Here is a 27,231-nt window from a genome sequence, read left to right on the forward strand (position 1 = left end):
CAATTACACTCCATTAGCCAAGCTAGGGGGAGGCAGCTCTTGGCTGCATCCTTACCTATGAGTCAAGCAAGGGTCTTCCAAGGCTTTAGATAATGAAATCAGGATTGACTGCCCTTCCCGCAGCCAGGGGAGTGGAAACCTGAGCCTGGAGAGTTGGGGAGGATGAGCGTGTGTGTTGGGTGCTGGTGGCTGCAGCCTGATGGGGGTGCAAGAAAGGGAGTATACGGGAAGCTTTTGTTCTTATGTGAAGAAGGTGGGTTACAAACAGTGTAGGAAGGAACTCATGTCTGAGAAGGGGCCTAAAAGGAGATAAAGGTCACTAACGAGGATAGTAGAACTGCCAGACTCCCTCACGGTGGCTCTAAATCTGAATTGACACACGAGTGGTGGCCACGTTGCGCGCGTTCTCAGGACTCAAGGCTGTACCAGGAAGCGGTTCCAGTCCGCCGGCGGCTACCTTCTTGCCGCTTAGCTCGATGGTGCCGCGCTCCGTGCAGGCGGCGGGACCCGGGAGGGGCCGCCCAGGCAGTCACTCTAGGCAGTCGTCTCGGTGGCCATTTTAGCCGAGCGCTCCCGGCTGAATTGCGTCAGTTTCGCCCCGGTCTGAGCCTGGGGCAGGCCCCTCATCTGCAAGCCTCATGAATAATTGAGTACTGGGCCGCGCCTGTTTGCCGACGGTGAGACGAATTCTGCACCGGCTTCCCACTCCCGGGTTCCACCGGCTCATGCATATTCATGAAGCGCCCTGGGGGCGTGGTCCTGGGCGGAGCTAGGGCGGGGCCCCGCCGGGGCTCGCAGTGGCTTCGTCCCGCGGTGACGGCGGCGGCGGCGGTAGCGGCGGCGGTGGCGGAGACTGGCGTCGGGGTGCCGAGCCGAGCGGAGACGGATCCCCGGCAAACGCGTGAGTGCGCGGGGGCGGGCAGGCGAAGGAGGGGGCGGGGTCCGGGATGGGGCGGGGGAGGGGCATGGAAGGAGTGGGCGCTTTCCAGCCGGGACCTCGGGTTGAGGTGGTGGTGTGGGGGGGTCACCAGGAAAGTTTGCAGGGGTCGGGGGCGCTGGGGACGCTGGAGGCGCGGAGGAAGCCGGCGCGTGTGCGCGGGGGTGGAGGGCGCATGGTCTGGAGCTCGTGCTGGCGGAGCCAGAAGAAAGGGGGGAGGGGGCGAGGGCTTGGGGCGGGGTCGGGGGCGGGCAGAGCCGCTGGAGGGACCCCCTCCCCCCGTTCCCCAGGGCCGCACTAGCCCCCTCCCCCGGCTCCTTCGGCACGCCCCCAGCCACCCGAGTCCGCCCCCACCTGATCGACGTCCACAGCCCACCGTCTGTTCGCCGGCTGCTTCACAGCCCGCGCACGGGTCCTCCGCTTCTGGCGACACCGCCGCCCCCCCCTCCTCCATCCTCTTCTCCTCCTCTTCGGCTGCCGCCGTCCCTTCTGTGTCCAGCGCTCCCCACTGGGCCCCTCCAGACAGCCCATTGCCCGGGGCTGTTCCATCTTCCCGTTGGCCCTCCCTCTTCCAGCAGTTTACGTGCTGTCCCTGCCGACCTCTCTAGCCTCGGATCCAGCTGGAGATCCTGGGGTCCATAAGGGCGACCCCACCTGCGCCGAGTCCCCTCCGGGGCTGGAGCTGCCCAGCCCTTCTGGAGGCCTTTGCTGCCAGGGGTCAGCTCGTCTTTACCCCGCTCCCTTCTACCCCTTGCTCTCTTGGCGGTGGGGAGTGCTCAGAGCCGCTGTGATTTTGCAGCTTCTGGCCACAGCCTTGGTGGCCTTGGTCACCTGGGGCTCCTGGCCGGGGCCCCTGAGTTGCTGTGGCCACCTCCATACCTGGGGACTCTGAGCTCGCCTTCATTGCTGGAGCCCCTCATACCGCAGAGGGTCCCATTAGAACCCCAGGTGAAAGGATTGTTTTGGTTCTGAGCCAATTCATTTCGACCTCCAACTACCCACACTGTGTCCCTAGTAATAATGTTCAAGGACAAGGAAACAATCTTTAATGTTATTTTTTCTATCATATGCCCCTCCCCCCACCACACGGCCTGCCTCTGCACAGTTACTCACCCACTCACAGGGGGCAGTCCTCCGTGCTGGCCGACTGACCAGTGGGTTGGCAGTACCGGTTTCTCTACCTTCTTCCTACTCTCTCCATCTTTGAAACACGTGGGGCAGGGTCCACGTTAGGTGAGGGGAGTTGGATTTTGCAGAGATTGAGCACTGGGGGGTCCCTTTTAAGGGTTTGGTGCTGTCTTCCCAGGCCAGCTGGAGTGGGTGCCTTTAAGTGAGGCAGTGTCCCTTGCAGCTTGGAGAGGGTTGGGTTGTCCTCAGGGATCTGCATACCAGGGGAGGGAAACTCCCCCTTTGCATGAAGGTGCAGGGCCCTATCCCCCAGGCTTTCCATGTTTTTGTGGGTGGGAGGGTGCTTCAGGAGCTAGGATGGGACTTGAGGAGGTGGTGGAGTATCTGAAGAACAGGTGGCAGGACTGGGGCCTGGGGAAGTGAAGGAATGGTCTGGGAATGCTGGTAGCCTGGGGTCAATAGGAGGAAGAGGTGGTTATCAGAGATGTTAGCTCATTGGTGACACTGATTGGAGTCACAGTCATAATGGCCAACATTGATTGAACCCTTATTACGGGCTAGGCATTGTGCTAAGCAGTTTTTATGTACTATCTCACTTAAGCCTCCTCAGGGTCTCAATCCCATTTTTAAGGTAGAGAAACTGAGGCTTAGAGAAGTCACACAGCTAGAAAGTGATAGACTCCCCCAGCATTGAATCTTGGTATATCAGACCCTGAAGCTCATGTGACAGGCTTAGAGGAGGGGTACCCATTTGGCTGGTACCCCAGGGCTGTGCCACTTGGTTTAATCTCTTCTGTCCCCCTCAAAACTCCTCCAGACCAACCCTAGGCTGGTGAGTGAAGCCCACATAACCCCTATTTATAGGCTGTGGCTGTTCCACCCGGACTGTCTTGGAAGGTGGAACCCCAGGGAATTTTCCCCCAGGTCACTCCACCCCCCGGATGTTCTCAAGCCCTGTCCCGTTCTCCCAGCCCAGGCCTGGGCCGGCTCCTCCTTCCTCTTGGCGAGGCTCTGGAAATCCAGTGGGAGGCCATTGCTATGGCAACAGGACTAGGCCCTGGCTTTACCTCATCAAATTCCAAGCTGAAGCCAAGCGATTGAGAAATTAAAGAAAAAAATATATTCCAGATGTTTACTTTTTATTCCTTATTTTTCCGTGTTTGGATGAGACAGCTCTGAGGGAGGGGAGAGTGGGGCAGGGATGTGGAGGGAGAACCAGGAGAGAGGGGGGACAAGGAACCACTCCCAGCTGCAGGCAGGAGGGGGAGAGGGACGGAGGGGGAGAGGGACAGAGGGTGAGCGGGAAGGGGGAGGCAGGCGCTGGGGCGGAGCCCCAGGTTGGGGAGGAGCAGGTTTTTCCCGTCTCCTGTGAGGTGATTCACAGAGAGACTTCATACTTTGCAGCTCTCTAGCTCTGCCTTGAGCAGACACCTCTGGCGGGGCCGCCCTACCCAAGGAGCACTCTGGGGACTGTAAGTGGGGTGTCTTGGAGGGCTTGTCAGAGGAGGCAGAAGTGAGTGACTCCCTGAAGCTCTAGGACTTTGGGGTTAGGAGATAAGAATTGGGGAGGATCTGGGAAGAGTTGAGGGTATGGCTGCTGGGAACCTCCCTGGACCTCCTCCTACCCCCCCCCCCCAAGTTCCCTCTTCCTGTCCCACACTCTGCCTCTGCTAGAAATAGGAGACTTCCCTCTGCTAAACCTACTGGCAACTCCCATCTTTTTTTCCCTTCTCTTCTCTCTTCCTAGGTCTCCAGCCACCCCGGCTCATACCTCTCTGCCTCCCAACTCTCAAGCAGAGTCTGCCGAATGTGATGAAAGTGTCTACTCTCAGGGAAAGCTCAGCCATGGCTTCCCCACTGCCCCGGGAGATGGAGGAGGAGCTGGTGCCTGCTGGCTCTGAGCCAGGTACCAATGGGTGCAGGGTGGAGCCGGGCGCCTGGGAGGGGTGGGAAGGGCAGAGGCTGCACCGGCTTTCTGTCTTGGGAGGTGATTGAGTGATGATGCTATTCAGATGGGAGGGAAGGAGTAGCAAGGCAGTGCAGGAGGAGTTTGAAAGGTTCTCAGCTTCTCTGGAGACTCTTCAGAACTGTTTGGGATCACAAATCTCCAGCAGGTGTAAGAGCAGACAGGGACCTTTGAGATGATGTGGAGCAAGCCATGCTTTGCAGAGGGGGAAACTGAGGCCCACAGGGGAAAATGGAGTGCACAAGTGGGAGTTTGAACCCAGACCTCCGGGCTTCTTGTATAGACTCTTCTATTTAGCCGAATGCGTAGGGGGTACGGGACTCTTATCAGGAGGATTGTGGATGTAGGTACTTCGAAGATCTTTTATTTGGCATTGGAATGCTTTATATAGAAGGTAGGTTTCAGGTCCTGTTTTTTTTTTCTTCCCATAGCAGATTTACTTTTGTTTGACTTAGGTCAATAGTAAGTTTGCATTCCCAGTCACACACCGGCTGACACTGGGGAGGTGGCCTGTGGCTGGGGGAGGAGGCAACTTGGAGGCAGGGTAGAGAAGCTCAGCTAAGGTGGAAAGTTTACTACGGATGGTAGAGAAGAGTGTCACGTAAGGTGGAAAAACTAGATTGGGAATACAGAGAGCCGATGGCTTGATGTGGGCAGGCAGGCATTTGTTTATTGGCTCATTTGCTCATTCATTCATTCAGTTGTTTGATTATGACTTATGCGAGCTACATATACGGTACAGGAAGAAGTCAGGTGCCAGGTGGGTTCTTAAATCACTTTAGCTTAAAAGGGGAATTGGCTAAAACATTTTGGGGGTTTGAAGAAGGGAGAAGATGCTTCTGGGTTGTGTGTAGAAAATCAAGGAAGGCTTCCTGGAAGAGGTGGCATATGACTTGTGCCTGGAAAGATGTGAATATTCTTAAATTGGAGGGTGGGAGATGAGGTGGAACAGGAAACAAAGAAGTTCTTCCTGGTTCTTCTGACAGCTCCCCACCAACCCTTTCCTTTTGGTAGGTGACACTCGGGCCAAACCCCCTGTCAAGCCCAAACCCCGGGCCCTGCCTGCCAAGCCAGCCCTGCCTGCCAAACCCAGCCTGCTGGTGCCTGTTGGGCCTCGGCCTCCCCGGGGTCCCCTGGCCGAGTTGCCTTCTGCCAGAAAGATGAACATGCTGGCAGGACCCCAGCCCTATGGTGGTAGCAAGCGCCCCTTGCCCTTTGCACCAAGGCCTGCGGTCGAGGCCTCCACTGGAGGAGAAGCCACCCAAGAGACTGGGAAAGAGGAGGCTGGGAAAGAGGAGCCACCCCCTTTGACACCCCCAGCCCGATGTGCCGCCCCAGGGGGCGTACGGAAGGCCCCTGCCCCTTTCCGCCCAGCCTCAGAGCGCTTCGCAGCCACCACGGTGGAAGAGATCCTGGCCAAGATGGAACAGCCTCGGAAGGAGGTCCCACCCAGCCCTGACCGCCTGTGGGGCTCCCGTCTCACCTTTAACCATGATGGCAGCTCGCGGTATGGCCCCAGGACCTATGGCACAACCACTGCTCCCAGGGATGAGGATGGCAGCACCCTCTCGAGGGGATGGTCCCAGGAGGGGCCAGTAAAGTCTCCAGCAGAGTGCCAGGAAGAGCACAGCAAGACCCCTGAGGAGAGGTGAAGGGTGGGAGGTTGTATGTTTTGTGGAGGTCAGGTGGGGTGGGATAGGGTGGGGGCTGGGGACCAAGTGCGTGGCTCCATATAAGGTTGTGACTTTTACCTGTAGGTTAGTTGTGTGCTGTGAGTACAGGCAGATCCCAGTCTAAGTCACAAATCATTCCCCAGCAGATGATGTTACCATTACTGTATGCTTTTTTACAGAGTTGATACAGGTTTATGTTAGATAGTTCAAATGTACAGTGTAGAAGTTTAATAGACAATAGACTTTTTGTTTTTGAGATGGGGTTTTGCTCTTGTCGCCCAGGCTGGAGTGCAGTGGTGTGATCTCGGCTCACTGCAACTTCTGCCTCCCAGGTTCAAGCGATTCTCCTGCCTTAGCCTCCCGAGTAGCTGGGATCACGGGCATGTGCTACCACACCCAACTAATAATTTTTTTTTTTTTTTTGTGACAGACTCTTGCTCTGTCGCCAGGCTGGAATGCAGTGGCATGATTTCAGCTCACTGCAACCTCCACCTCCTGGGTTCATGTGATTCCCCGACCTCAGCCTCCCGAGTAGCTGGGACGACAGGTGCATACCACCATGCCTGGCTAATTTTTTTGGATTTTAGTGGAGACAGGGTTTCACCATGTTGGCCAGGATGGTCTCAATCTCCTGATCTTGTGATGTGCCTGCCTCGGCCTCCCAAACTGCTGGGATTACAGGCATGAGCCACTACGCCTGGGGTTTCACCCTGTTGGCCAGGCTGGTCTTGAACTCCTGACCTCAGGTGACCCGCCTGCCTCAGCCTCCCAGAGTGCTGGGATTACAGGTGTGAGCCACTACGCCTGGCCAGGAAGTTTATTTTTAGTTTCTATATACTGAGAGCTGGGCACCACACTTTGCCTCATTGGCATCCTGGTTGTTTGAGGGAGTATTAGGTCCGTGGTAGAAACGAGGAAACTGAGGCTCAGAAGTGAATTCCATAGTCTCAGCAAGTTAAGGGGCAGAGATGGACATCTGTTTGATTCCAAAGCCTGTGCTCTTAACTGCTAGCTCTTACAGTGGGCAGAGCAGTGTGCCAGTCCTGGGGTAGGGCTGCGTGTGTCGGGATGAGTAGGGCACAGTCTCTGCCTGTGAGGTGGAATCTCATGGGAGAGGTAAGACAGGAACACATCTTGATGCCAGGCCAGCTAGTGTCCACACAGAGATTTCGACTGGTTGGAGACATTGGCATATGATACGCTTCTCCAGAGTGACCCCTGGTGTAAAGCAAGGCTGGCCAGGAGGTGCTTCTTGGGGTGGTGGGCACGGGACTTGGGAGGAAGAGCTAAGGCGTCTCAGAAGCCATCAGCTACACAGAGTCTGTCCTGAACGCTGGGAGAGCTTGCTTGAGGCATGGCTGGCTTCCTGGGCCTTTGTCTGCTCTGCTGGGCTCAGAGGCTCCCTCTCTCCTCCTCCTGCTGTGAAGGGAAGGGCTGCTGTGGCCTGGGCTAAGCCAGATGCTGAGGGTCCCTGCCCTGCCCTCTGGCCTTGCCCTTCTCTCACCTGACAGTGTCCAGAGCCTTGGCCCCAGAGCTAGTTCCTTTGTCTGTCCCAGATCAGGGTGCTGTGAGGTCACACTTGCCCAGGCTGGGTTCCACCCGCCATCTTCCTTCCCTCCGTCACTCCAAGCAGGGCTTTCCAACCCTGGAAAATCACTCTTTCCTCTTCCCCTCACCCCCCTGCAATTCTTCAAGAAGTATTGGCAGGGCAGCGGGACCAGCTGCACTCTTCCTGGCTAGAGGAGAACTTTAACTCCTTATGGGTTAAGGGAAAGAGGAGTTATCTTTTTAGGAACCGTCGAGAGGTCTGGGGATACAGGATGCTTTTCTGAAAGGAGCTGGGGAATTTAACCCCTCATGCTCAGGTAGGGAATAGGCACTGCCTTCCGGGGCACTTGCTATATGAAAAAATGGACAGATTCTGTGTCCATAATGGTTCCAGGCAGGCCACAAGAGCGAATGGCTAGGAGCGTTTCACCTTTGGGTTCTGCTAAAGTTGCAATGGGAGACTCTCTCACCTTCTCCATTCCACGAAAGACTCCAACACTCCGTGTCTCTATTTCCTGTCCTTGTCCCTCACAGGAGCCCCCCTTCCGACCTGGCCTTCAACGGGGACCTGGCTAAGGCAGCCAGCTCGGAGCTACCTGCTGATGTGAGTCATCCTCCAGTTATGAATCTGAATTACGTATTGTATTTTAGGGCTGGAAGGGTCATCTGAGATCGTCTTTTCTACTCTCCTTGTAGTGTAGATGGGGAAACTGAGGCCCATGGAGAGAGTGACTCACCAGAGGGCTGGCCCTGGGATTTTTCAACTCCCAGGCCAGTGCTCTTGATCACCAAAGTGGCTAAGTGTGGTTCAGGCCATGAGGCCATTCATTATAAACAGTAATGATAATATCTGCAGCAACTGCCACTGCTTAAATCCCTACTGTGTACTGGGCCTGTCCCAGGAGTGTTAACTGAGTCAATCCTTGTGATAACTCTGCCTAGTAGACTCCCTGTTAGTCCCACGTGAGAGAGGAGAGCGCTTGTGCCTCGCAAAAGGTAAGTAACTTAGGCTGAGGCAGGAGCTGCCGTGTCTGCCCGCCCACCTCCCCGTGCTATCCCTGGCTGGGCTGCCTTTTCTGGGTTCAGAAGACGGGTGAGTCCTTTTGCGGAGAGTTTCCCATTATGCTCCCATTCTCGAAGATGCTCAGCCTGCTTTCTTGAGTAAATGAGGCACAGGATGGCCCTTTTTGCTCATACAGCCCTTGCTAGATGGAGACTGTCCCAGCTGCCCTGTGATGGAGACCTGACGTGATTCATTTGTCCATCCAGCATGCAGTGAGTGAGGGCCTGTCAGGAGCTGCATCCTGGGGATAACTGAAGGTAGAGAGTGCAGAGACACGTGTAGTCAGGGAAGGAGGTACTGCGAAGGGCAGGCACAGAGCTGGGTGCACGTCTGGGAGCAGCATTCTTTTTTTTTTTTTTTTTTTTTTTTGAGATGAAGTCTCACTCTGTCACCCAGGCTGGAGTACAGTGGCGTGATCTCAGCTCATTTCATATTTTCCTGCCTCAGCCTCCCGAGTAGCTGGGACTACGGGCGTCCACCACCACACCTGGCTAATTTTTTTTTTTTTTTTTTTTTTTTGTATTTTTAGTAGACACGGGGTTTCACCATATTGGCCTGGCTGGTCTTGAACTACTGACCTTGTGATCTGCCTGCCTCGGCTTCCCAAAGTGTTGGGATTACAGGCGTGAGCCACCGCGCCTGGCTGGGGAGCAGCATTCTTGGTAGAGGGCACAGCAAGTACAAAGGCCTTGGTGCTTTCCTGGCAAGGAGGCCAGGATGTCTGCCTCGAAGTGAGAGAGGAGCTGGGTGGTAGTGAGGACCGATGGGTGGTGGAGTGGATTGTGCCAAGTCTCGAAGGCCGCTGTAAAGACTTTGGCATGAGTGAGGGGAACAGGCCATTTGAAGGTTTTGCAGGAGAGGCATAGTATGCTGCTGTCTTAGTTGTAAAGAGTCACCTGGCCCGTTGGATTAAGAATCAGTTGCAGGGAGGTGCTACTGGAACAGTCTAGGTGAGAGATGATGACACCTTGGACCCTGGAGGTGGCCTCCAGTGGAGATGGGGAGAAGTGGTTGGTTCTGGATAGAATTTGAAGGCATGGTGGAAAGGACTTTCAGATATATTGAGGAGGGAGAGAGAGAGAATGAGAGAAAGCACAGAATCAAGGGTGACTCCAAGGCTTTTGGCCTGAGCAACCAAAAGGATGAGTTTATGGTTACCGAGATGGGGACTTGTAAGGGTGAAGCAGGATCGGGGAAGATGGGAAGAGTTTGCCTATGGATTTGTTGAATTCTAGATGGCTTTCAGACACCCGTGTGGAATCATCGGGCGGGTGGTTAGGTAGTCGAGTCTGCCCTTCAAGGGAAGTGAGCCAATTGGAGAGGAACACTTGGGGACTGTCAGAGTAGTGATGGGTGTTAAGACTGGCTGAGATTACCAGGAGTGGGGAGGGTGCAGGAGGGAGGGCCCTGGGGCAGAGCCAAGGGGACTGGGAGGGTAGTGAGGGAGTCCACCAAGTGGAGACAGCCTCCAGGACTGGGGGAGGGTGCCATCAGCTGTCAGATGCCATTGACAGGTCAAGTAAGGTGAGCATGGAGAATTGGATTCAGCTCCAGGGAGGTCATCTGCGACCTTGACGAGAGTAGTTAGGTGGCAGGGTAAAGGAAAGAGCCTGTTTGGAGTGGTTTCAGGAGAGAAGGGGACAAGAGAAACTGCAGATGTTTGTAGTGAATGTAGACAGGGCTTTCAAGAAAGTGGATGGGAGCTAGCGAGAGGTGTCGGGTCAAGAATGGTTTTTTGAAGACAGAAGAAATTAGAGCAGTTTGTGTGCTGATGGAAATGATCCAGTAGAGAGAGAGAAAAAAAAAATCAATGATGCAGGAGAGAGAGCAGGGATTGGACTGAGCCCTGAGCGAGGACAGTGCCTGAGAGCAGACGGGGAGGCAGAGTGCTTGGGCTTCCATGCAGGAAGTGGGCGGTGTGCCGGTGCGGGGTGGGAAAGGGTTCTCTGCTGGTGGCCTGTGTTCTCAGGGAACAGGAAGCAAGGCCATCAGCTGAGACAGGACTGGGGGAGGTGCCGGAGGTTTGATGGGAGAAGATGCTAAACCGTTGCCTGGGAGAGTCCTGGAGTGAATGGGAGGGGGAGTGCCCTGGGATTCTGGGTAGCTCTAGGGCCGGCTCAAGGTCAGTGTTGTATCTGAAGGGAGACCAGCCTTCATGGTTGTGTGTTTTTCTCCAGCCACATGCAGCTGCTGAGGTGCGGGGCTAGGACTGGCCCAGCTGTCTTGGAGAGCTGTGTTTAAAACAGGTTAGACAATGTGATGAGGCAGATGGGGGAGTTGAGCGTTGGGTAAAAAGTGACTTTAGCTGGGTGCGGTGGCTCACGCCTGTAATCCCAGCACTTTGGGAGGCTGAGGCAGGTGGATCACGAGGTCAGGAGTTCGAGACCAGCCTGACTACATGGTGAAACCCTGTCTCTACTAAAAATACACAAATTAGTCAGGTATGGTGGTGGGCACCTGTTGTCCCAGATACTCAGGAGGCTGAGGCAGGAGAACCACTTGAACCCAAGAGGTGGAGGTTGCAGTGAGCCGAGATTATGCCACTGCACTCCAGCCTGGGTGACAGAGTGAGACCCTGTCTCAAAAAAAATAAGTGACTTTAATGATGATAAGAAGAGAGGTGAGGGTATGAGGGGAGCGCGGGGACAATGAGAAAGAATTAGTGTTAAGGGACCGTGCTACCAGAGGGATAAAAGTGAGGGCATTGGGGAAATAGAGTGAGCTGGACAGATAAGCAGTGGGGGTGGGTGAGCAGGGCATTTGGGATTGAGATGATGCAGGGGGTGCAGCCACTGGTAAGGATGAGGTCTAGAGTATGACCTTGAGAGGATGGGTCGCGCAGTCACTGGGGAAGAGGAAGGCAATGAACCAGAGGCTGGAAGGGTTGCATCTGGCTATGGAGGTCACTGTAAGCTGTCACAGCGATCCAGCGGTTACGGTTTTCAAGGAATGATGGGTGCATAGCATTGATAACAAGAAGGAATTGTGGGTGCTGTAGTTCAAGGGCACAAGCTTTGAAATTAGAACGCTGTAGAGGGGAGTGAGCATGGAGGGAACAGAAGGGACCTTGAGCAGCAAGCAGGACCCGTTATTTTGCCCGACCTAGTGGGAGAAGCGGCTGCATGGGAGAGGTCGGCCAGGGAAGCGTGACCTTTGCAGAGGGCAAAGGTCAGGTGGGGCCAGACTCGCTTCATTGTCGGGGGACAGGTGGAGTGCCAGGTGCTTGGTGCCTCGTTTGTCCCCTTCTTCTCTCTACGTCCTCTCCATTCTCTGCCCCCATCATCTCACGAATCCTGTGCCGAGGGCCAGTGCACACATTTTTCCCAACCCTCACCTCACTGGGAGATGGGCATGGTTGCCATCAGCCCTAATTTACAGATGGGGAAGCTGAGGCTCAGAGAGACCAAGAGTCCACCATACTTGAGGGAGGGCACATCCTTTAAGAGACAGTGCTGGCTGGGCATGGTGGCTCACACCTGTAATCCCAGCACTTTGGGAGGCCGAGGCGGGTGGATCACCTGAGGTCAGGAATTTGAGACCAGCCTGACCAATATGGAAAAAACTCTGTCTCTACTAAAAATACAAAAAGTTAGCCTGGCATGGTGGCCCATGCCTGTAATCCCAGCTACTTGGGAGGCTGAGGCAGGAGAATTTCTTGAACCCGGGAGGTGGAGGTTGCAGTGAGCCGAGATCGTGCCATTGCACTGCAGCCTGGGCAACAAGAGTGAAACTCCCTCTCAAAAAAAAAAAAACCCCAGTACTGTGGCTGCTCAGGCTAGGTGCTGTCAGGTCCCCCACTGCCTTTTGCTTGGGTCTCACGGCCTTCCTGCCTCCTTGGCACCTCTGGAGTGGCACGAGGAGTGCCCCTGCATGCCCCAGCCCCTCCTGTGCACCTCGAGTTCTGCTCTGAGGCAAAACCCTCTCTACCCTCCTGACTCCCTCCTGCTGAGAAGCCTCAAGAGTCAGATTCCCAGTTTTCCTTTTCCCTTTATAAAGCAAGTATTCTGGACCCCATACTGGGGCCTCTGAGGAGATCCTCAGATGAGCTTTGGGTTGAGCAGGTAAGGGGTTCAAACCACCTGAAATGACAGGAATTATGCTTTGTGAATAAGGCGAGGTACATTCTGGGGGAGCAGGTCTAAGGGGGGCTCTGTGAGAAGCCCTGCCTCAAGCTCTCTGTGGGGCCTCTCCCAACTGCCCCGAGAGGACCCCCTGAGGTTCTAGTTACCTCCTCCCAGCCTGTGAGAAGCTGACGTGGGGTCTGTGTGGGGTTGGAGGGGACCCTCCCCACCCCGCTGAGAAGTGAGTGATGGCTCTTGATCTTTCTTTTACAGATTTCCAAGCCCTGGATTGCCTCAAGTCCAGCTCCCTCCTCCGAGAATGGAGGCTCTGCCAGCCCAGGACGCCCCCTGGAAGCCTCAGGCCCAGGCCCTGGCTCTCCCCGTCTTCACTCACCCGATAAGAGTTCTCCCTGCCACTCACAGCTTCTGGAAGCCCAGAGTCCTGAAGCTTCCCAGGCTTCTCCCTGCCCTGCTGGGACTCCATCAGCTCCAAGTGCAGTCCTGCCTGACAAAGGCTCCCACCACACCCCCAGCCCAGAGCTCCCAGCCGAAGGGGCCCCAGAGGCCCCCGGACCCAGCAGCCCTTCCCCTGAGGTCTCGGAGCCCCACAGTCTGGAACAGCCCCCTGCCACCTCGTCCCGGCCCCTAATCGAGGTGGATGAGTTGCTGGATCTCACTCGGACGTTTCCATCTGGCGGGGAGGAGGCGGCCAAGGGTGACGCACTCCTCCGCCCCACCAGCCTGGTTCAGCGCCGATTCTCCGAAGGTGTGCTCCAGTCACCCAACCAGGACCAGGAGAAGCTGGGGGGCTCGCTGGCTGCCCTGCCCCAAGGCCAGGGAAGCCAGTTGGCCCTGGATCATCCTTTTGGAGCAGAGTCCAACTGGAGTTTATCACAGTCCTTTGAATGGACCTTCCCCACGCGGCCCTCGGGTCTGGGCGTGTGGCGGCTGGACTCCCCGCCTCCCTCTCCCATCACTGAAGCCAGTGAGGCCGCCGAGGCTGCTGAGGCTGGCAACTTGGCCGTGTCCAGCAGGGAAGAAGGAGTGTTTAAGCAGGTGCAAGGGGCCGGGTCAACTCCAACTGGATCAGGAAGGCCTAGTTCCTGGGTGCAGGGGGATGATCCAAGCATGTCCCTTACCCAGAAAGGGGATGGGGAGAGTCAGCCTCAATTCCCAGCTGTTCCCCTTGAGCCCCTACCTGCAGTTGAGGGCATGCCTGGGTTACCTTTGCAGCAGGCAGAGGAGAGGTGTGAGTTGCAGGAGCCCTTGTCTGGACAGGAGTCCCCTCTCCCCCTGGCTACCAGGGAGGCAGCCCTGCCCATCCTGGAGCCGGTCCTGGGACAGGAACAGCCAGCACCGCCTGACCAGCCCTGTGTTCTTTTTGCTGATGTCCCTGAGCCTGGGCAGGCCCTGCCTGTCGAGGAGGCGGCAGTGACCCTAGCCCTGGCGGAGACCACCGAACCCAGGACAGAGGCTCAAGACTCCTGTAGGGTGTCCCCCGAGCCTGCAGGGCCTGAAAGCAGCTCCCGCTGGCTAGACGACCTCCTGGCTTCACCACCACCCAGTGGTGGCGGTGCGCGGCGGGGAGCTGGAGCTGAGCTGAAGGACGCACAGTCCCCAAGTACCTGCTCTGAGGTGAGGATGGGCCTAGGGAGGGTGGGGCTTCTGGGGACAGAGGCCAGGGCTTGGGTGGGCTTCATTCTTTGAATGTGGATTTTACGTGTCAAGAGCTTGGGCCGTGGAAGCAAGCAAGGCAGCTGTGGACCTGCAGATCGTAGCTCCACAGAAACACGGGATGGTGTGTGGGGTTTCGTGTGAGGCTCTGTCCCTGCTCCAGCACCGCTAGCTGAGTGGTCTTGGGAAGAATGTACCTTAACTGCTAAGCTTCAGAGTCCTTTCATGATAACATTGGCCTCTTAGAGTTAAATTGTGGTTCAGTGAGAGGTGGAGAGCTCTCGGTATGGTATATGGCAGGTGCTGAGTGTTCAGTCTCATTATGGGAATGTTATTCAAGGCAAAATAGTGTAGCCGTTTAGAGCGTGGGCTCCTGAGTTCATCTCCTGTTCCTTCTCTACTGTTCCTTTGCCCAGGTGTGACCTTGAAAGAGCGACTTTTCTGCTCTCTACCTCAGTTTCCACATCTGTAAACTGTGGATCACAAGATGAGCTCTACCTCCGAGGGTGTTGGCAAGGGTTCAATGAGTTGTAATGTCTAAAGTGCTAAGAATAGCCCTTGGCTCATCCTAAGTGCTTAATAAGTGTTGGCTTTTACAAACGTTATTAACATTGAGCTCCAGACCTGCTTTGTAGACGGGCAGCTGGGGCTTAGAGGAGGCGAGGCTTGTGCAGTTACCCAGCAAGTTGGTGGCTGGGCCTGGGCCAGCGCTGTTTCCCTGCTCGATGCCCTTTCTCCTACCAGGCTGTCTCTGAATTTAAGGGCCAGGGGCCAGGTGGCTTTTGAAATTTATTTCTCAGGCCAAGCCTGGGCTGGAAGGGGCGGGGCTGCAGGAAAGGAGGAGCTTGGGCTGGAAGGGGCGGAGCTGCAGGGGGCCTCTAGGGGCTGGGGGGCGGGGAGGAGGAGGAGCAGGAAGGGGTTAAGCTGACTCCTGCAGTAGGTGTGTCTGTCCCGGGATGTGGGTGACTCAACTGGCTCCTGGGCGGGGCTGCCCGATCTGCAGCTGCTCCGGAGGGAGCAGGGCCAGGGTGAGGGAGAGCCAGCGCCAGAGCCGTCGGACAGGTCCCAGCTCGGGGAGCGGCCCAGCCCTGTCCCTGCGCCTGGCTGGCCGCACCCAGCAGCCCCAAGGCGGGCGGGGGGCGGGGGGCGGGGGGCCATGGCCCAGCCTAGGGATGGGGAGGCCAGCATGTCTATCCTGGAGCGGCTGCTGGCCAACGCAGCGCTGCGGGATGAGGCTGGCCGGCTCCGAAGCCCTGAGTCCAGGACTCTCCCGCCCACGAGGGTGAGTCAGGGAGAGTGAGGTGGGGGGTGGGGTACAAAAAGCCTGGGCTGGGATTTTCTCCTGTGCCACAGGCTGCCCCTCTTGTCGTTCCTGAGCCAGGGTGAGTGCTGAGAGGCCTTCCTGGGGAGGACTGGGCAGACAGCACTTTGGTTGGGAAGAAGGGCCTGGGTACTTACAGGAGGAAGGGGTCGGATGGGGCGGGGGAGAGGACGGGCTGGAAAAGCTCTCACTGGTGTTGGAAACTTGCTTTGCAAGGGAGGTCACAGAGGCTTTGAATCTTGACCTCTCCTAATCGAAAGGAAAGTGCCCTCCCTGCCATTCCTGTGTGAAGACCACTCCTCTCCTGGCTGTTAGCCAAGTATTGCCCAAGGGCTGTAAACATGACCATGGGACCATCGATTGAGTGCCCACTGCATGCCAGGCACTGTGCCGAGTGCTTGGTCTAAATGATCTCATTTAATCCTCTCACACCAGCCCCATGCAGAAGGAATTATCCTCCTTTAAGGATGAGGACGCTGAGGCCCAGAGTGGTTAAGTGATTTGCTCAAGGTCACACAGCTTTCTGTTGCCAGGGTGGGGCTCTCAGGCACTAGGCAGCGTGGACTGTGCTGGACTGACCCCCCCCCACACACACCCCGGTTGAATCTAATCATTGTTTCTTTTGTCTGTTTTTTTGTTGTTGTTATTCCCAGGGACTCCTTGGCTGGTCCCAGAAAGATCTGCAGAGTGAATTTGGGATCACAGGAGACCCACAGCCCAGCAGTTTCAGTCCTTCCAGCTGGTGTCAAGGTGCTTCTCAGGACTATGGCCTTGGGGGTGCAAGCCCTAGAGGAGACCCGGGCCTCGGAGAGGGGAACTGGACCAGCAAGTATGGGCAAGGAGCTGGGGAAGGGAGCACCAGGGAGTGGGCCAGCCGGTGTGGCATCGGCCAGGAGGAGACGGAGGCCAGCAGCAGCCAAGACCAGAGTGAAATGACTGCTCCAGGGGGCCTCACAGCCCAGGACCGGGTAGTGGGAAAACCAACCCAGCTTGGCACGCAGCGGAGCCAGGAGGCAGATGTTTCGGACTGGGAGTTCAGGAAGAGGGATTCCCAGGGCACCTATTCCAGCCGGGATGCGGAACTCCAGGACCAGGAATTCGGGAAGAGAGATTCACTGGGTGCTTACAGTAGTCGAGATGTTAGCCTTGGGGACTGGGAATTTGGGAAGACAGATTCTCTGGGTGCTTATGCCAGCCAAGATGCCAACGAGCAGGGCCGGGATTTGGGGAAGAGGGACCACCATGGCAGATATGGCAGCCAGGATGCTGATGAGCAGGACTGGGCGTTTGAGAAAAGAGATGTGTCCCTTGGCACCTATGGCAGCCGGGGTGCGGAGCCACAGGAACAGGAGTTTGGGAAGAGCGCTTGGATAAGGGACTACAGCAGCGGTGGCAGCTCGAGGACCCTTGACACCCAGGACAGAGGCTTTGGAACAAGACCCCTGAGCTCTGGGTTCAGCCCTGAGGAAGCCCAGCAACAGGATGAGGAATTTGAGAAGAAGATTCCAAGTGTGGAAGACAGCCTTGGAGAGGGCAGTGGGGATGCTGGCCGGCCAGGAGAGAATCAATCAGGGGGCCTGTTCAGTCCTAGCACTGCCCACATGGCGGACGGGGCGCTCGGGCAGAGAGACCAGAGCAGCTGGCAAAACAGTGATGCCAGCCTGGAGGTGGGAGGGCAGCAGGAGAGGCAGCAGGCAGGGGCTCAGGGTCCTGGCAGTGCCGACCTGGAAGACGGGGAAGTGGGGAAGCGAGGCTGGGCCGGTGAGTTCAGCCTCAGTGTTGGCCCCCAGCGAGAGGCTGCGTTTAGCCCAGGGCAGCAGGACTGGAGCCGGGATTTCTGCATCGAGACCAGGGAAAGGAGCTATCAGTTCGGCATCATTGGTAATGACAGAGTGAGTGGTGCTGGCCTGAGCCCTTCCAGCAAGCCGGGAGGTGGTCCCTTTGTGCCTCCTGGGAAGACCACAGCTGGCTCTGTGGACTGGACTGACCAGCTGGGTCTCAGGAACTTGGAAGTGTCCAGCTGTGTGGTTTCCGGGGGTTCGAGCGAGGCCAGGGAGAATGCCGTGGGACGGATGGGCTGGTCAGGCGGCCTGGGCTTGAGAGACATGAACCTGACCGGCTGTTTGGAAAGTGGAGGGTCTGAAGAACCCGGGGAAGTCAGAGTTGGGGAGAAGGACTGGACTTCTGATGGTCATGTGAAGGGCAGAGATTTGGCTGAGGTCGGAGAGGGAGGAGGCCACAGCCAGGCCAGAGAGAGTGGCGTGGGGGAGACCGACTGGTCAGGGGTGGAGGCCGGAGAGTTCCTGAAATCAAGGGAGCGTGGCGTTGGACAGGCAGACTGGACACCTGACCTGGGGCTGAGAAACATGGCCCCAGGGGCAGTCTGCGGGACCCACAGTCCCCCAGAGCCCAAAGAGCTTGGGGTGGGCCACATGGACTGGGGGAACAATCTGGGCCTGAGGGATCTGGAGGTGTCCTGTGACCCAGAGTCTGGAGGTTCTCAGGGGGTACGGGGCTGTGGAGTGGGGCAGATGGACTGGACCCAGGACTTGATGCCCCGAAATGTGGAGCTCTTTGGGGCTCCGACTGAAGCCAGGGAGCATGGGGTGGGTGGGGTCGGTCAGTGCCCAGAGCCGGCCCTGTGGAACAATGGCAGCTTGTCCCCTGGCCTGGAGGCCAGAGACCCCTTGGTGGCCAGGGAGCTGGGGGTTGGTGAGACAAGCGGGCCAGAGACCCTGGGTGAAGATGACCCCTCGTGCTCCTTGGAGACACACCCTGCGGACCCTGGAATGGAGATGGGAGAAGCCCTTGGTTTTGGAGCCAGGTAAGCAACGCAGCCTCATCCCAGTGTGGGAGGGAACGTGTGGGCTATCCAAGAAACGGGAGCCTTTTTGAGGAGGGAAGGAACAGGTTCCTGAGAACTTTTAGTGTTTGGATACTGAAGACATTTTGGACTGAGAGTTTTAAAAAATTGAAATAATGACACATCCAGGTGAATTCCTTTTTTGAAGGATGACTAATGTGTTACTAAGGTATCACTCATTTGCAACCCATGTTTTGAGCTGCCTTGGTGATTTGGAGTTGTGGCTGTGCTGGGGGAGATGGTGCGTGTCATAGCTTGGATGTTTCTGGTAGGTTCTACCCTTGTACACAGCAGCTATTTCCCAGGCCTCTCAGCTCAGAAGCCACAGGTGGCTTCATAGGTGTAGGGCAGAGAATTCTGTGCTTTCTTGACCGGGGCCACCGCAGCCGGTAGTGGAATGGACAGTGGCACCCATGAGTTCTTAAAGAGGTTTGGGACCTGGTGCTTCTTGCCTGTCCTGTCATGAAGCCTGGAAGAGCAAGTTTAGGAACTTGAAGGGTATATTGGGACCTGGCCCCATGACCTTGGCCTCTGCAAAGTTGCTGAAAGAGAACTTGACAAAGGTTTTACAAGCCAACCGCAGTCTGTTTCGTGGATGTTTTACAACCAGCTGAGATGATTTTGCAGCTGAGAAAGGTGCTAAAAAGGCAGTGCTTCCGTTTTGTTAACATTTCCATCCATTGAGATTTGCTTTGATTCCCTTTAGTGGGCAGAAAATGTTACCTTTTCCAGACCCACAGTGGGAGCTTCTCCCTGGGTATGTGGGGAAGGCAAGGGAAGTGTAGGACGAGGGCTTTTGTAAGTGGAAGGAGCTGGTAGTGGGAGGAGAGGACCAGGAAGGAGCTGGAGAGCGTCATGGTGGTCCTGGGGAGTCAGGAGAGGCATTTGGTATGGAGAAGGAGGGAGAGAGGACCCAGCGAGCTGCCCAGGGGGGTTTGAGGAAGGGGAGCTTCCTGATGACTCAGGCTGTTGACAGGGTGGCCACGGAGCCCAGGGAACCACTGAGGCAGCGTCCAGGACTGTGGGGAAGAAGGGAGTGCGCAGGGCTAGGGAGTTGGGAGGCCCTGGTGGTCCTGGGCAGGTTGCTGGGCTCTTAGCCTCAGTTTCTCAGGGTTTGACTCAGAAAGTGCAGAGTTACAGCTCTAATGTTCTTGTTATGCAGGGGAGAGTCGAGGCTTGGCGTGGTTGTTCCTGATTTCTCTTCCTGGGACTCATAGAACTTACGCCCCATGCTTAGCTATACATCTTACCTCATTGATCTTCACAGCTGCCCTGTGAAGCAGGAAAGGGATTTTTATCCAGTCCGTTAGCAGGTGGAAAGGTGGTGTGACCCCTTAAGGACGGGCAAAGAGTCAGCTGTACGTCTTTCTCACTTGTTTATGATAATTGCTTTCAGGTGTGGCCGCTGTGGGACCCCCCCCCCCACCTCCCACTCCCCACTTCCCACCCCCCACTCCACCCCTGTGCCCCACAGCTCTCTGCCTTTCCCTTCTGAATGGGGTGTGTCTTGAGAAGTGGAAAGTGATCATCTCCGTTCGCTTTGTTTAGGATGGAGGGAGGTGGGGCGGGGATTGTGCGTGGACTAGGTTAGGGGAAGTGGGGGAGGGTAGCATCAGACAAGCCGGGAAGCACTGGGCTTTCTGAGCTTTGGTCTCATCACGCCTTTAAAGCACCCAGGCTTTTGTGATTTTGTTACCGATTTTGTTACTGCAAGCCTCATTGTATGCAACAGAAAGGCGACAGTTGCTTTAGAGAGGAGTTCAAGGGGCTTGTTTGAATGTGGTGCTTTCGGGCAGCCTTTTCTAAAATGTGTCCTAAAGAATACCAGTCTGTGAATATGTTTGGAAAATGCTGGGTACTCTATGGCTGTTCAGAAGACTTAGTCTGTATGTTAGCATATATTAGTATCTTAAAGACAAGTAACAAATGCAGTGTTTGCCAAACTAATTTGGCTAATGTCCAAGAACCTAGTGTTTTGAGCAGGGAAATTCTGATGTAGGGAAGTTCTACACTATGGGCACTTTCTCTCTCTTTTTTTTTTTTTTGAGACAATTTCAGTCTATCACCCAGGCTGGAGTGCGATGGCGTGATCTCGGCTCACTGCAACCTCTGCTTCCTGAGTTCAAATGATTCTCCTGTCTCAGCCTCCCTAGTAGCTGGGATTACAGGTGCACATCACCACACCTGGCTAATTTTTGTATTTTTAGTAGAGGCGGGATTTCACCATGTTGGCCAGGCTGGTCTTGAACTCCTGACCTCATGATCCACCCAGCTCGGCCTCCCAAAATGCTGGGATTACAGGTGTGAGCCACCAACCTGGCCCACTATGTGCACTTTCTCTTCAAAAGAAAATTTTGGGGGTTCCCTTTGTAACGAGAAGTCCTTGAGACTAGCTCAGAGGGGTCTGGCTTTGGGTCCCTCTGCCAGGCTTGCATTCTGATTCTGTCACCACCTCTGTGACCTTGGGCAAGTTTGTTCTCTTCTGCCAGCCTCTGATTCCTCATCTGTAAGTTGGGAGTAACTTACACCCAGTACTCATGGGGTTTTGTTAATAAGTCCTCACAAAAAGTAGGGACACTGAGACCCGGAGAGGCAGTGTGATATGCATAGGTTCCCACGGCTGGTGGCTGTGGGTTCTTCTTGTCACATTGGGCCCAAGCCTTGCAGTATTCTCTGGGTGCCCTTCTTGTCTCTCTGGGGTCAAGGCCAGCTGCTGTTCCTCTAGACACATATTTCCAGCTCCACTGCTCCCTCATTTCAGGTCCCAGAACACTGGGATAGTCACGTTTTGCAGTTCCAGCGCCATGCCTCTGCAGCTGTGCTGGAGGGTGGGGTGGGATACAGTCCTGGCCCTCTGGGTACTCTGAAGTTTAGACCACATGAAGGGTGTAGATGGGACAAGATGAGGCACATTCTCTCTGGCCAGGGACCTGTGTTGAGGATGGTAATGACTATCCTAATAATTTGTTGTATTTGGCAAGTGCTAACTATGTGTTAGGCACATATTTCTGCCAGCAAACCAGAGCGGTTTATGTACTTTTATCATCCCCATTTTACAGATAAAGAAACTGAGGTTCAGAGTGGAACAAGTAAGTTGTGTTCAAAGCCACAGGCATAGGAGGAGATAGAGCCTAGCTGTGTCCTGGAGTGGCGGGACTCAGCCCCTGGGTTCCTAACTACCCCCTTCCTGCTCCATGCCGGGAGGGGCTCAGCTTGTATGTGATCTGGATGCTTAGGAGTAGGAAAGCTTCTCCTAAGATGGGGTGAAGGGTGAGTGGGATTTAGTCTGGCGGGGTGGGCGTAACTGCGCTTGTCAATTGCCAGCTATATGCTAGGCACATATTTCTGATTCAGAAGAGCCCGTAACTGCACTTTCACGGGCTCTCCCCTCTCGCCATCTCCGCTCCTCAAGGCCACCCACAGAGCCCACTGACCTCTGCCCGAGTGGCTTCGGCCAGCTGTCGCTTTAGGAGTGGATCTTTTGGAGTTTTGCTCTTGTTGCTCGGGCTGGAGTGCAATGGCGCGATCTCAGCAACCTCCACCTCCTGGGTTCAAGTGATTCCCCTGCCTCAGCCTGTCAAGTAGCTGGGGTTACAGGCGCCTGCCACCACACCCAGGTGGGAGGCCTGGCTAATTTTTGTATTTTTAGTAGAGACCGGGTTTCACCATGTTGGCCAGGCTGGTCTGGAACTCCTGACCTCAGGTGATCTGCCTGCCTTGGCCTCCCAAAGTGTTGGGATTACAGGTGTGAGCCACTGCACCCGGTGGAATGGATCTTTTTAGCTACGTGGCCTTTTTACCTCTCTTTAGCTTGTGGGGCCTGCCCTGAGCCATCTTTTGCCCCACCCCAGGGAGACGCTTTGGGTGGGGTGCCGTTGCTGCCCCCTCCCTCTGAAGCCTTCCTGACTTTGAGCTGGCTGTCAGGGTGAGCTGGCTCTGGCCCCCAGCCAGGGCTGCTCCCAATTGTGCTGCCTTGCTGTACTTCTGCTGCCGCCACTGCCTCCTTCCCCCGCGTCTCTTCCCAGACCGCTTTAATTTCCATCTGTCAGCAGCTCGTGGAAGGACAGACTGCCACTCATGCTCTCGCTCCCTGCCCCCTCTTCCTGCTTGGTATTGACTCACCTGCCTCACTCTGCTCCTGCTTTAATCCCATTGGGAACTTGGGGCCTGGCTTCCAGGCACTGCCCTGCCAGCCTTTCCCACACCTCTGTGCGTGGTGTGAGTATGGTGTGGGGTGGGGGGCGCGCACACTGTGTGGGGGGTGTGTGTGTGTGTGTGTGTGTGTGTGTGTCGGGTGTGGCTCTGTGCCGTGCCAGTATACACGATGGGTGCAAGGTGCATCTTGGGGAGTGACAGCGCACACGCTCTCCGCCTGAGTGTGTGATGAGTGTGAGTGTGTCTGTCATTTTGGGGAGTGGCAGCTGGACAGGATGGGAAGGATGAGTTAGTGAGAGAGTGTGTGGTGTGCTTGTGCCGTGTTTGTTTTTTGTTTTTAGATGGGGTCTTGCTATGTTGCCCAGGCTGGTCTTGAACTCCTGGGCTCACACAATCCTCCCGCCTTGGCCTCCTAAGTAGCTGGGATTACAGGCGTGAGCCTCACGCCTGGCCACGTTGTGTTTTGAGGAAGCAGCAGACAGAAGATGCATGTGCTGCATACAGGTCCAAGGTGACCCAGTCCTTCGTTTGCTTGGCAAACATTTGCTCAGTCCAGCTCGTAGCCAGGCTCTGGGTCGGGTGCTGGGGGCATAAAGGCAGAAAGGGCCCTATTTTTGCCCTTGAGGAGCTCACAGACAGGCTGTGGGGACAAAGAACCACAGGACGGAAGCAGGAGCTGGCATGGGTTGGAGCCCAGGGCTTGTAGGGCTAAGGCGGCCATCGTGGCTGGGAGGGGGCAGGGCAGCTTCGGAAGCAGAATTGAACTGAAGGGACAGTACCACAAGGGACAGTGGGCTGCGGGGAGCTTTCCAGAAGCTGGAGTGGCTCGTGCAAAGCCAGCAGCACGTGAGGGCCGGTGTGTTCTGATGGTCCCTGGTTGCTCTGTGAGCCTGGGGAGTGCAGAGGCATGACATCAGGGGTGAAGACATGAGTCCAGAGAGGCAGGTGGGCCAGCGCCTGGCTCACCCCGAGGAGCGTGACCGCCCAAGCAGGTGGCCCTGGAGGATAGTGGCTGCTCCTTCTGGGGCGTGTACTGACCAGGACTGCACCAAGTGCTTTAGATTCTTCTTCTTCTTCTTCTTCTCTTTTTTTTTTTTTTGAGACAGAGCCTGGCTCTATTGCCCAGGCTAGAGTGCAGTGGCGCAATCTTGGCTCACTGCAACCTCCAGCCTCAGCCTCCCGAGTAGCTGGAATTACAGGCGTTTGCCACCATGCCGCCCAGCTAACTTTTTTATTTTTAGCGGAGATGGGGTTTCACCCTGTTGGCCTTGGCCAGGCTGGTCTCGAACTCCTAGCCTCAAGTGATCCTCCTGCCTCGGCCTCCCAAAGTGCTGGGACAGGCGTGAGCCACCATGCGTGGCTAGATTCTTCTTTCATCCATGTAGCAACTCTGTGTAGTTAGAGGAGCCTGAGCTGTTTCCAGGGAGGGGGGCTCACCCAAGATCTTGGGATTTGAACCCGCCAGACCAGCGCAGCTCTTCCTGTGTGCCATGTTGCTCAAGGCCCTGACCGAGTCCTTCCTGAAGGAGTCTGGGAAAAGGATGGGAAGGAGGGAGAGGGAGAGGTTGGGGGTTGGCGGAAGCTTGTGAAGTAGGCTTCAGGGCAGGGAGAGGGGTCCTCACAGGGATCTCGTTCTCTTTCTGTCCCCTCTGCAGTCCTGACAGGTGCCTGGCCCGCTCCCCACCCTCCGGCTCCCAGGGCCTGCTGGAGGAGATGCTGGCAGCCAGCAGCTCCAGGGTGGTGGCGCGGAGGGAGTCAGCAGGCTCAGGCCTTGGGGGCCCGTTGGTGGAGGAAGGAGCCGTGTCAGGTGCTGCCCAGGAGGAGGTGCTGGAGCCTGGCAGGGATTCTCCACCGTCCTGGAGGACCCAGCCTGATGGCGAGGCCAGCCAGACAGAAGATGTGGACAGCACCTGGGGCTTTTCAGCAGCCAGGCGGAGCGATCAGGGGCCAGCACAGGCTTCTCGGCGACCCTCCCAAGGCCCTCCTCCCAGATCCCCCAGTCAGGACTTCTCCTTCATTGAGGTCAGTGGAGTATGAGCCCAAGACAGTGGGCGGGTGAGTGCGATGAAGCCAGAGCCCCGTTCCTGGTGCATCCCTGGGCAGTCCCGGTCCAGGAGGCAGAAGGCGGGTTGTAGGTGCTTCACGTGAACGTGAAGCTCCAGCTGAAGGAGGGGTCAGCTCCCGGTCAGCTGCTATGGAGGGTCTCCCACGGTATGGGGCAGCAATGGCAGCGGTGTCACCATTGCCCCGAGCAGGACACCGAGATCCTCGACAGTGCCATGTATCGGAGCCGTGCCAACTTGGGGCGCAAGCGTGGGCACCGGGCCCCGGCCATTCGGCCTGGGGGTACCTTGGGCCTGTCGGAGGCAGCAGACTCGGACGCCCGCCTGTTCCAGGACTCTACGGGTAGGGCTGATGGATTATTTGATGATGTCTCTTGATGTCTGGGGTGTTAGGCCTGGCTTGTGCAGGGGCTGCAGGGTGGGGGTGTCTGGGTGTGCTGCCTTTTCTGAGCCCCTTACCTGGGCCTTTGCAGAGCCACGGGCATCTCGGGTGCCATCTTCAGATGAAGAGGTAGTGGAGGAACCTCAGAGCCGCCGGACACGGATGTCCTTGGGCACCAAGGGGCTGAAAGTCAACCTTTTTCCTGGCCTGAGCCCGTCAGCCCTGAAGGTACCATCTGATCATTAAGCAAACATGTCCAGCCATCTGGCCAGGTGGCCGCCTTGCATGCTGCCTTTCTTCTCTCCATCCATCAATTCATTCCCCTGGTCCCCATCTCCCATTCCTCCTCTCATTCTGGTCCCCATCGAGGGCTCCAGAAGATCCCTTTGCGCCCCGCTGGGCCCTGTGCTGTGTGCCATGTGGGATGGAAAGAACAAGATGTATTCTTGTCCTGGAACCTCAGGGGCAGTGGGAGACGTGATGCCCGTAATTAGCTTGGATGAGGGAAGGTTATGTGTCCCTGGGGAGAGGCGCAGATAGGGGCTGGGCCTGTTCAGAGAGACAGGAGTCATTTCCTAACAGCAGGGTGGAGGGGAAGGGGAAGGGAGGGTGGATTGGGGAAGGCCTCTTGTAAGTGTGTCATCTTGGCCTGAGGCAGGCACAGGAGTTGGCTCCTGGAGCTGGGCGGTGGGGTGGCACTGTGGTGCTGCAGCAGAGGGAACAGGGGTAGGAAGTCACCACTGGCTTTGTCCCACCCAGTTTGTCTGAATTCAATCCTGCCATATCTTTTTGAGGACAGAAAGGTGTGCAAGGCTTAGCTCACTTCTGGGGGAGGTGCATCTCGAAGTGACTTTCCATCCTTTGGGGTAAAAGGACTGCAGAGGGTTCTCTGCCTGATTCTGGGGACTACACGTTCTTGAGATAAGCTCTCACTGTCCGAGAATCCTACTGCCTGTCCCTCTCATATCTGTCTGCATCTGGACTTGTTTCTCAGGCCAAGCTGCGCCCCCGGAATCGCTCAGCTGAGGAAGGGGAGCCGGCAGAGAGCAAATCGAGCCAGAAGGAGTCCGCGGTCCAGCGCTCCAAGTCCTGCAAGGTCCCAGGGCTGGGGAAGCCCCTCACCTTACCTCCCAAGCCAGAGAAGTCCTCAGGGTAGGTGACCTGAGCTCTGGGCACCCACTGACCTCACTGTATTACTCTGAAGAGGGAAACTCCCGCTTCACAGAAGAGGAAGACTGAGGCTCTAGGAGGAGCCTCAGTTGCACATGCCCCAGATGAACTGTATGAGGTTGATGTCAGAATTCGGGTCCCTGCAGCCAGGCCACAGGCTGCCTCTTCTGGTTGCAGGATGGTTTCTGTCCCTGTCATGTCTCCTTGTTTTGTTCAGTTTCCCCAAAGTTTGCATTGTGGACCTTTGGCCTCTGCCTCCTAGGTCAGAAGGATCGTCACCCAACTGGCTGCAAGCCCTGAAGCTGAAGAAGAAGAAGGTCTGAGAAGTGACTGAGGTGAGGGCAGGTTCCTGGGCTTGGATCCAGCCTGAGTAGGGCCTGCCCTGGAGGGTGGGGAGGCCTCATACCCCTTCTGTCCCTTAGCTCCCACCCCTTTCTGTGCGAGGTTAGAAACAGCAGGCGAAGCCAAGCTCCAGAGACTTGGTAGGCCCTTGGCTGCTCTAGATTTTGTCCACAGGGAGGTCAGGGTGTTGTCTGGCCTGGTATGGAAGAGGAGGAAGTCTGCCATTCTGGCCTGCCTCCCTGGGCTCAGGGACAGTCCCCCATGCCTGCTGCCTGGATGGATAGTGGTCAGCCAGTCCTTCTGGTCTGGGACCCTGTGGGCACTTACCAGGCTCCATGACCAGGCTCAGCTGGGGAAACCAGGATGGGTATCGGGGAGAGGAAGCTAAGCCTCCACGTGTCCTTCCCTGACGTCTTTTCCTCCCTTCCCATTGCAGGTTCTTCCCATCTGGCAGTCTCAGGCAGTGCCCATTCCTGTGGGGTCCCTGGGTGAGGAGACGGCTGGAGCCCCACCATGCCCCAGGCTGTAGCCTCTGTCCCCCTCCACCTCTGAGGAGCGTCTGGGGAGGCACATTTATGCACTTTGTATCACCTTCCCAACTCCCCCCACACCTTCCCTTCCAGCCTGGATTTCATCACTAGTGGTTGAAGGTTCTGTCCCTCCCTCTCCTTCCCTCTTCCTCTCTGCTTCCTCCTCCAGCCTCCCTTGGGTTTTCTTTTGATACCAATTTATAGCATTTTTTATAAAAGCCTTTGATTTTTATAATGGGTGGGACTATACCCCTGCCCCACCCCAGGTCTCCCTCTGCCCCACCAGGTACCCCACAGAGACCAATGACATTTTGCCACTTGAAACAATAAATAAAGTTTTTTGGGAATTGGTGCT

At 56.3% G+C, this 27,231-nt stretch overlaps 1 protein-coding gene across 2 annotated transcripts; it reads left to right on the forward strand.

Annotated features, from left to right (window-relative positions):
- The first annotated feature begins 769 nt into the window (after positions 1-769).
- TNKS1BP1 (tankyrase 1 binding protein 1) lies at positions 770-27,231 on the forward strand. Of its 2 annotated transcripts, none has more exons than XM_032283396.1 (12): positions 770-901; positions 3,813-3,971; positions 5,046-5,679; positions 7,787-7,856; positions 12,650-14,011; positions 16,025-18,195; positions 24,045-24,411; positions 24,645-24,795; positions 24,926-25,062; positions 25,829-25,986; positions 26,267-26,339; positions 26,783-27,231. In XM_032283396.1, the coding sequence occupies exons 2-11, from the start codon at positions 3,878-3,880 to the stop codon at positions 26,325-26,327; spliced, it is 5,205 nt and encodes a 1,734-aa protein (XP_032139287.1). In that variant the 5' UTR covers positions 770-901; positions 3,813-3,877; the 3' UTR covers positions 26,328-26,339; positions 26,783-27,231. The 2 variants fall into 2 exon arrangements, with proteins under 2 accessions (XP_032139287.1, XP_032139288.1); XM_032283397.1 differs by lacking the exon at positions 770-901 and adding an exon at positions 3,428-3,537.

This window comes from Sapajus apella, unplaced genomic scaffold (assembly GCF_009761245.1).
Source record: "Sapajus apella isolate SASKATOON/1434 unplaced genomic scaffold, GSC_monkey_1.0 scaffold14, whole genome shotgun sequence".
Classification (NCBI taxonomy): Eukaryota; Metazoa; Chordata; class Mammalia; order Primates; family Cebidae; genus Sapajus; species Sapajus apella.

What these genes read in the sequence shown, in the direction of transcription:
- TNKS1BP1 (XM_032283396.1), top strand. Translation starts at nt 3,878, where the DNA reads ATGAAAGTGTCTACTCTCAGGGAAAGCTCAGCCATGGCTTCCCCACTG. An exon ending in AGGACTTCTCCTTCATTGAG is followed by an intron (nt 24,412 to 24,644) that starts GTCAGTGGAGTA and finishes TGCCCCGAGCAG; the next exon opens with GACACCGAGATCCTCGACAG. An exon ending in CCTGTTCCAGGACTCTACGG is followed by an intron (nt 24,796 to 24,925) that starts GTAGGGCTGATG and finishes GGGCCTTTGCAG; the next exon opens with AGCCACGGGCATCTCGGGTG.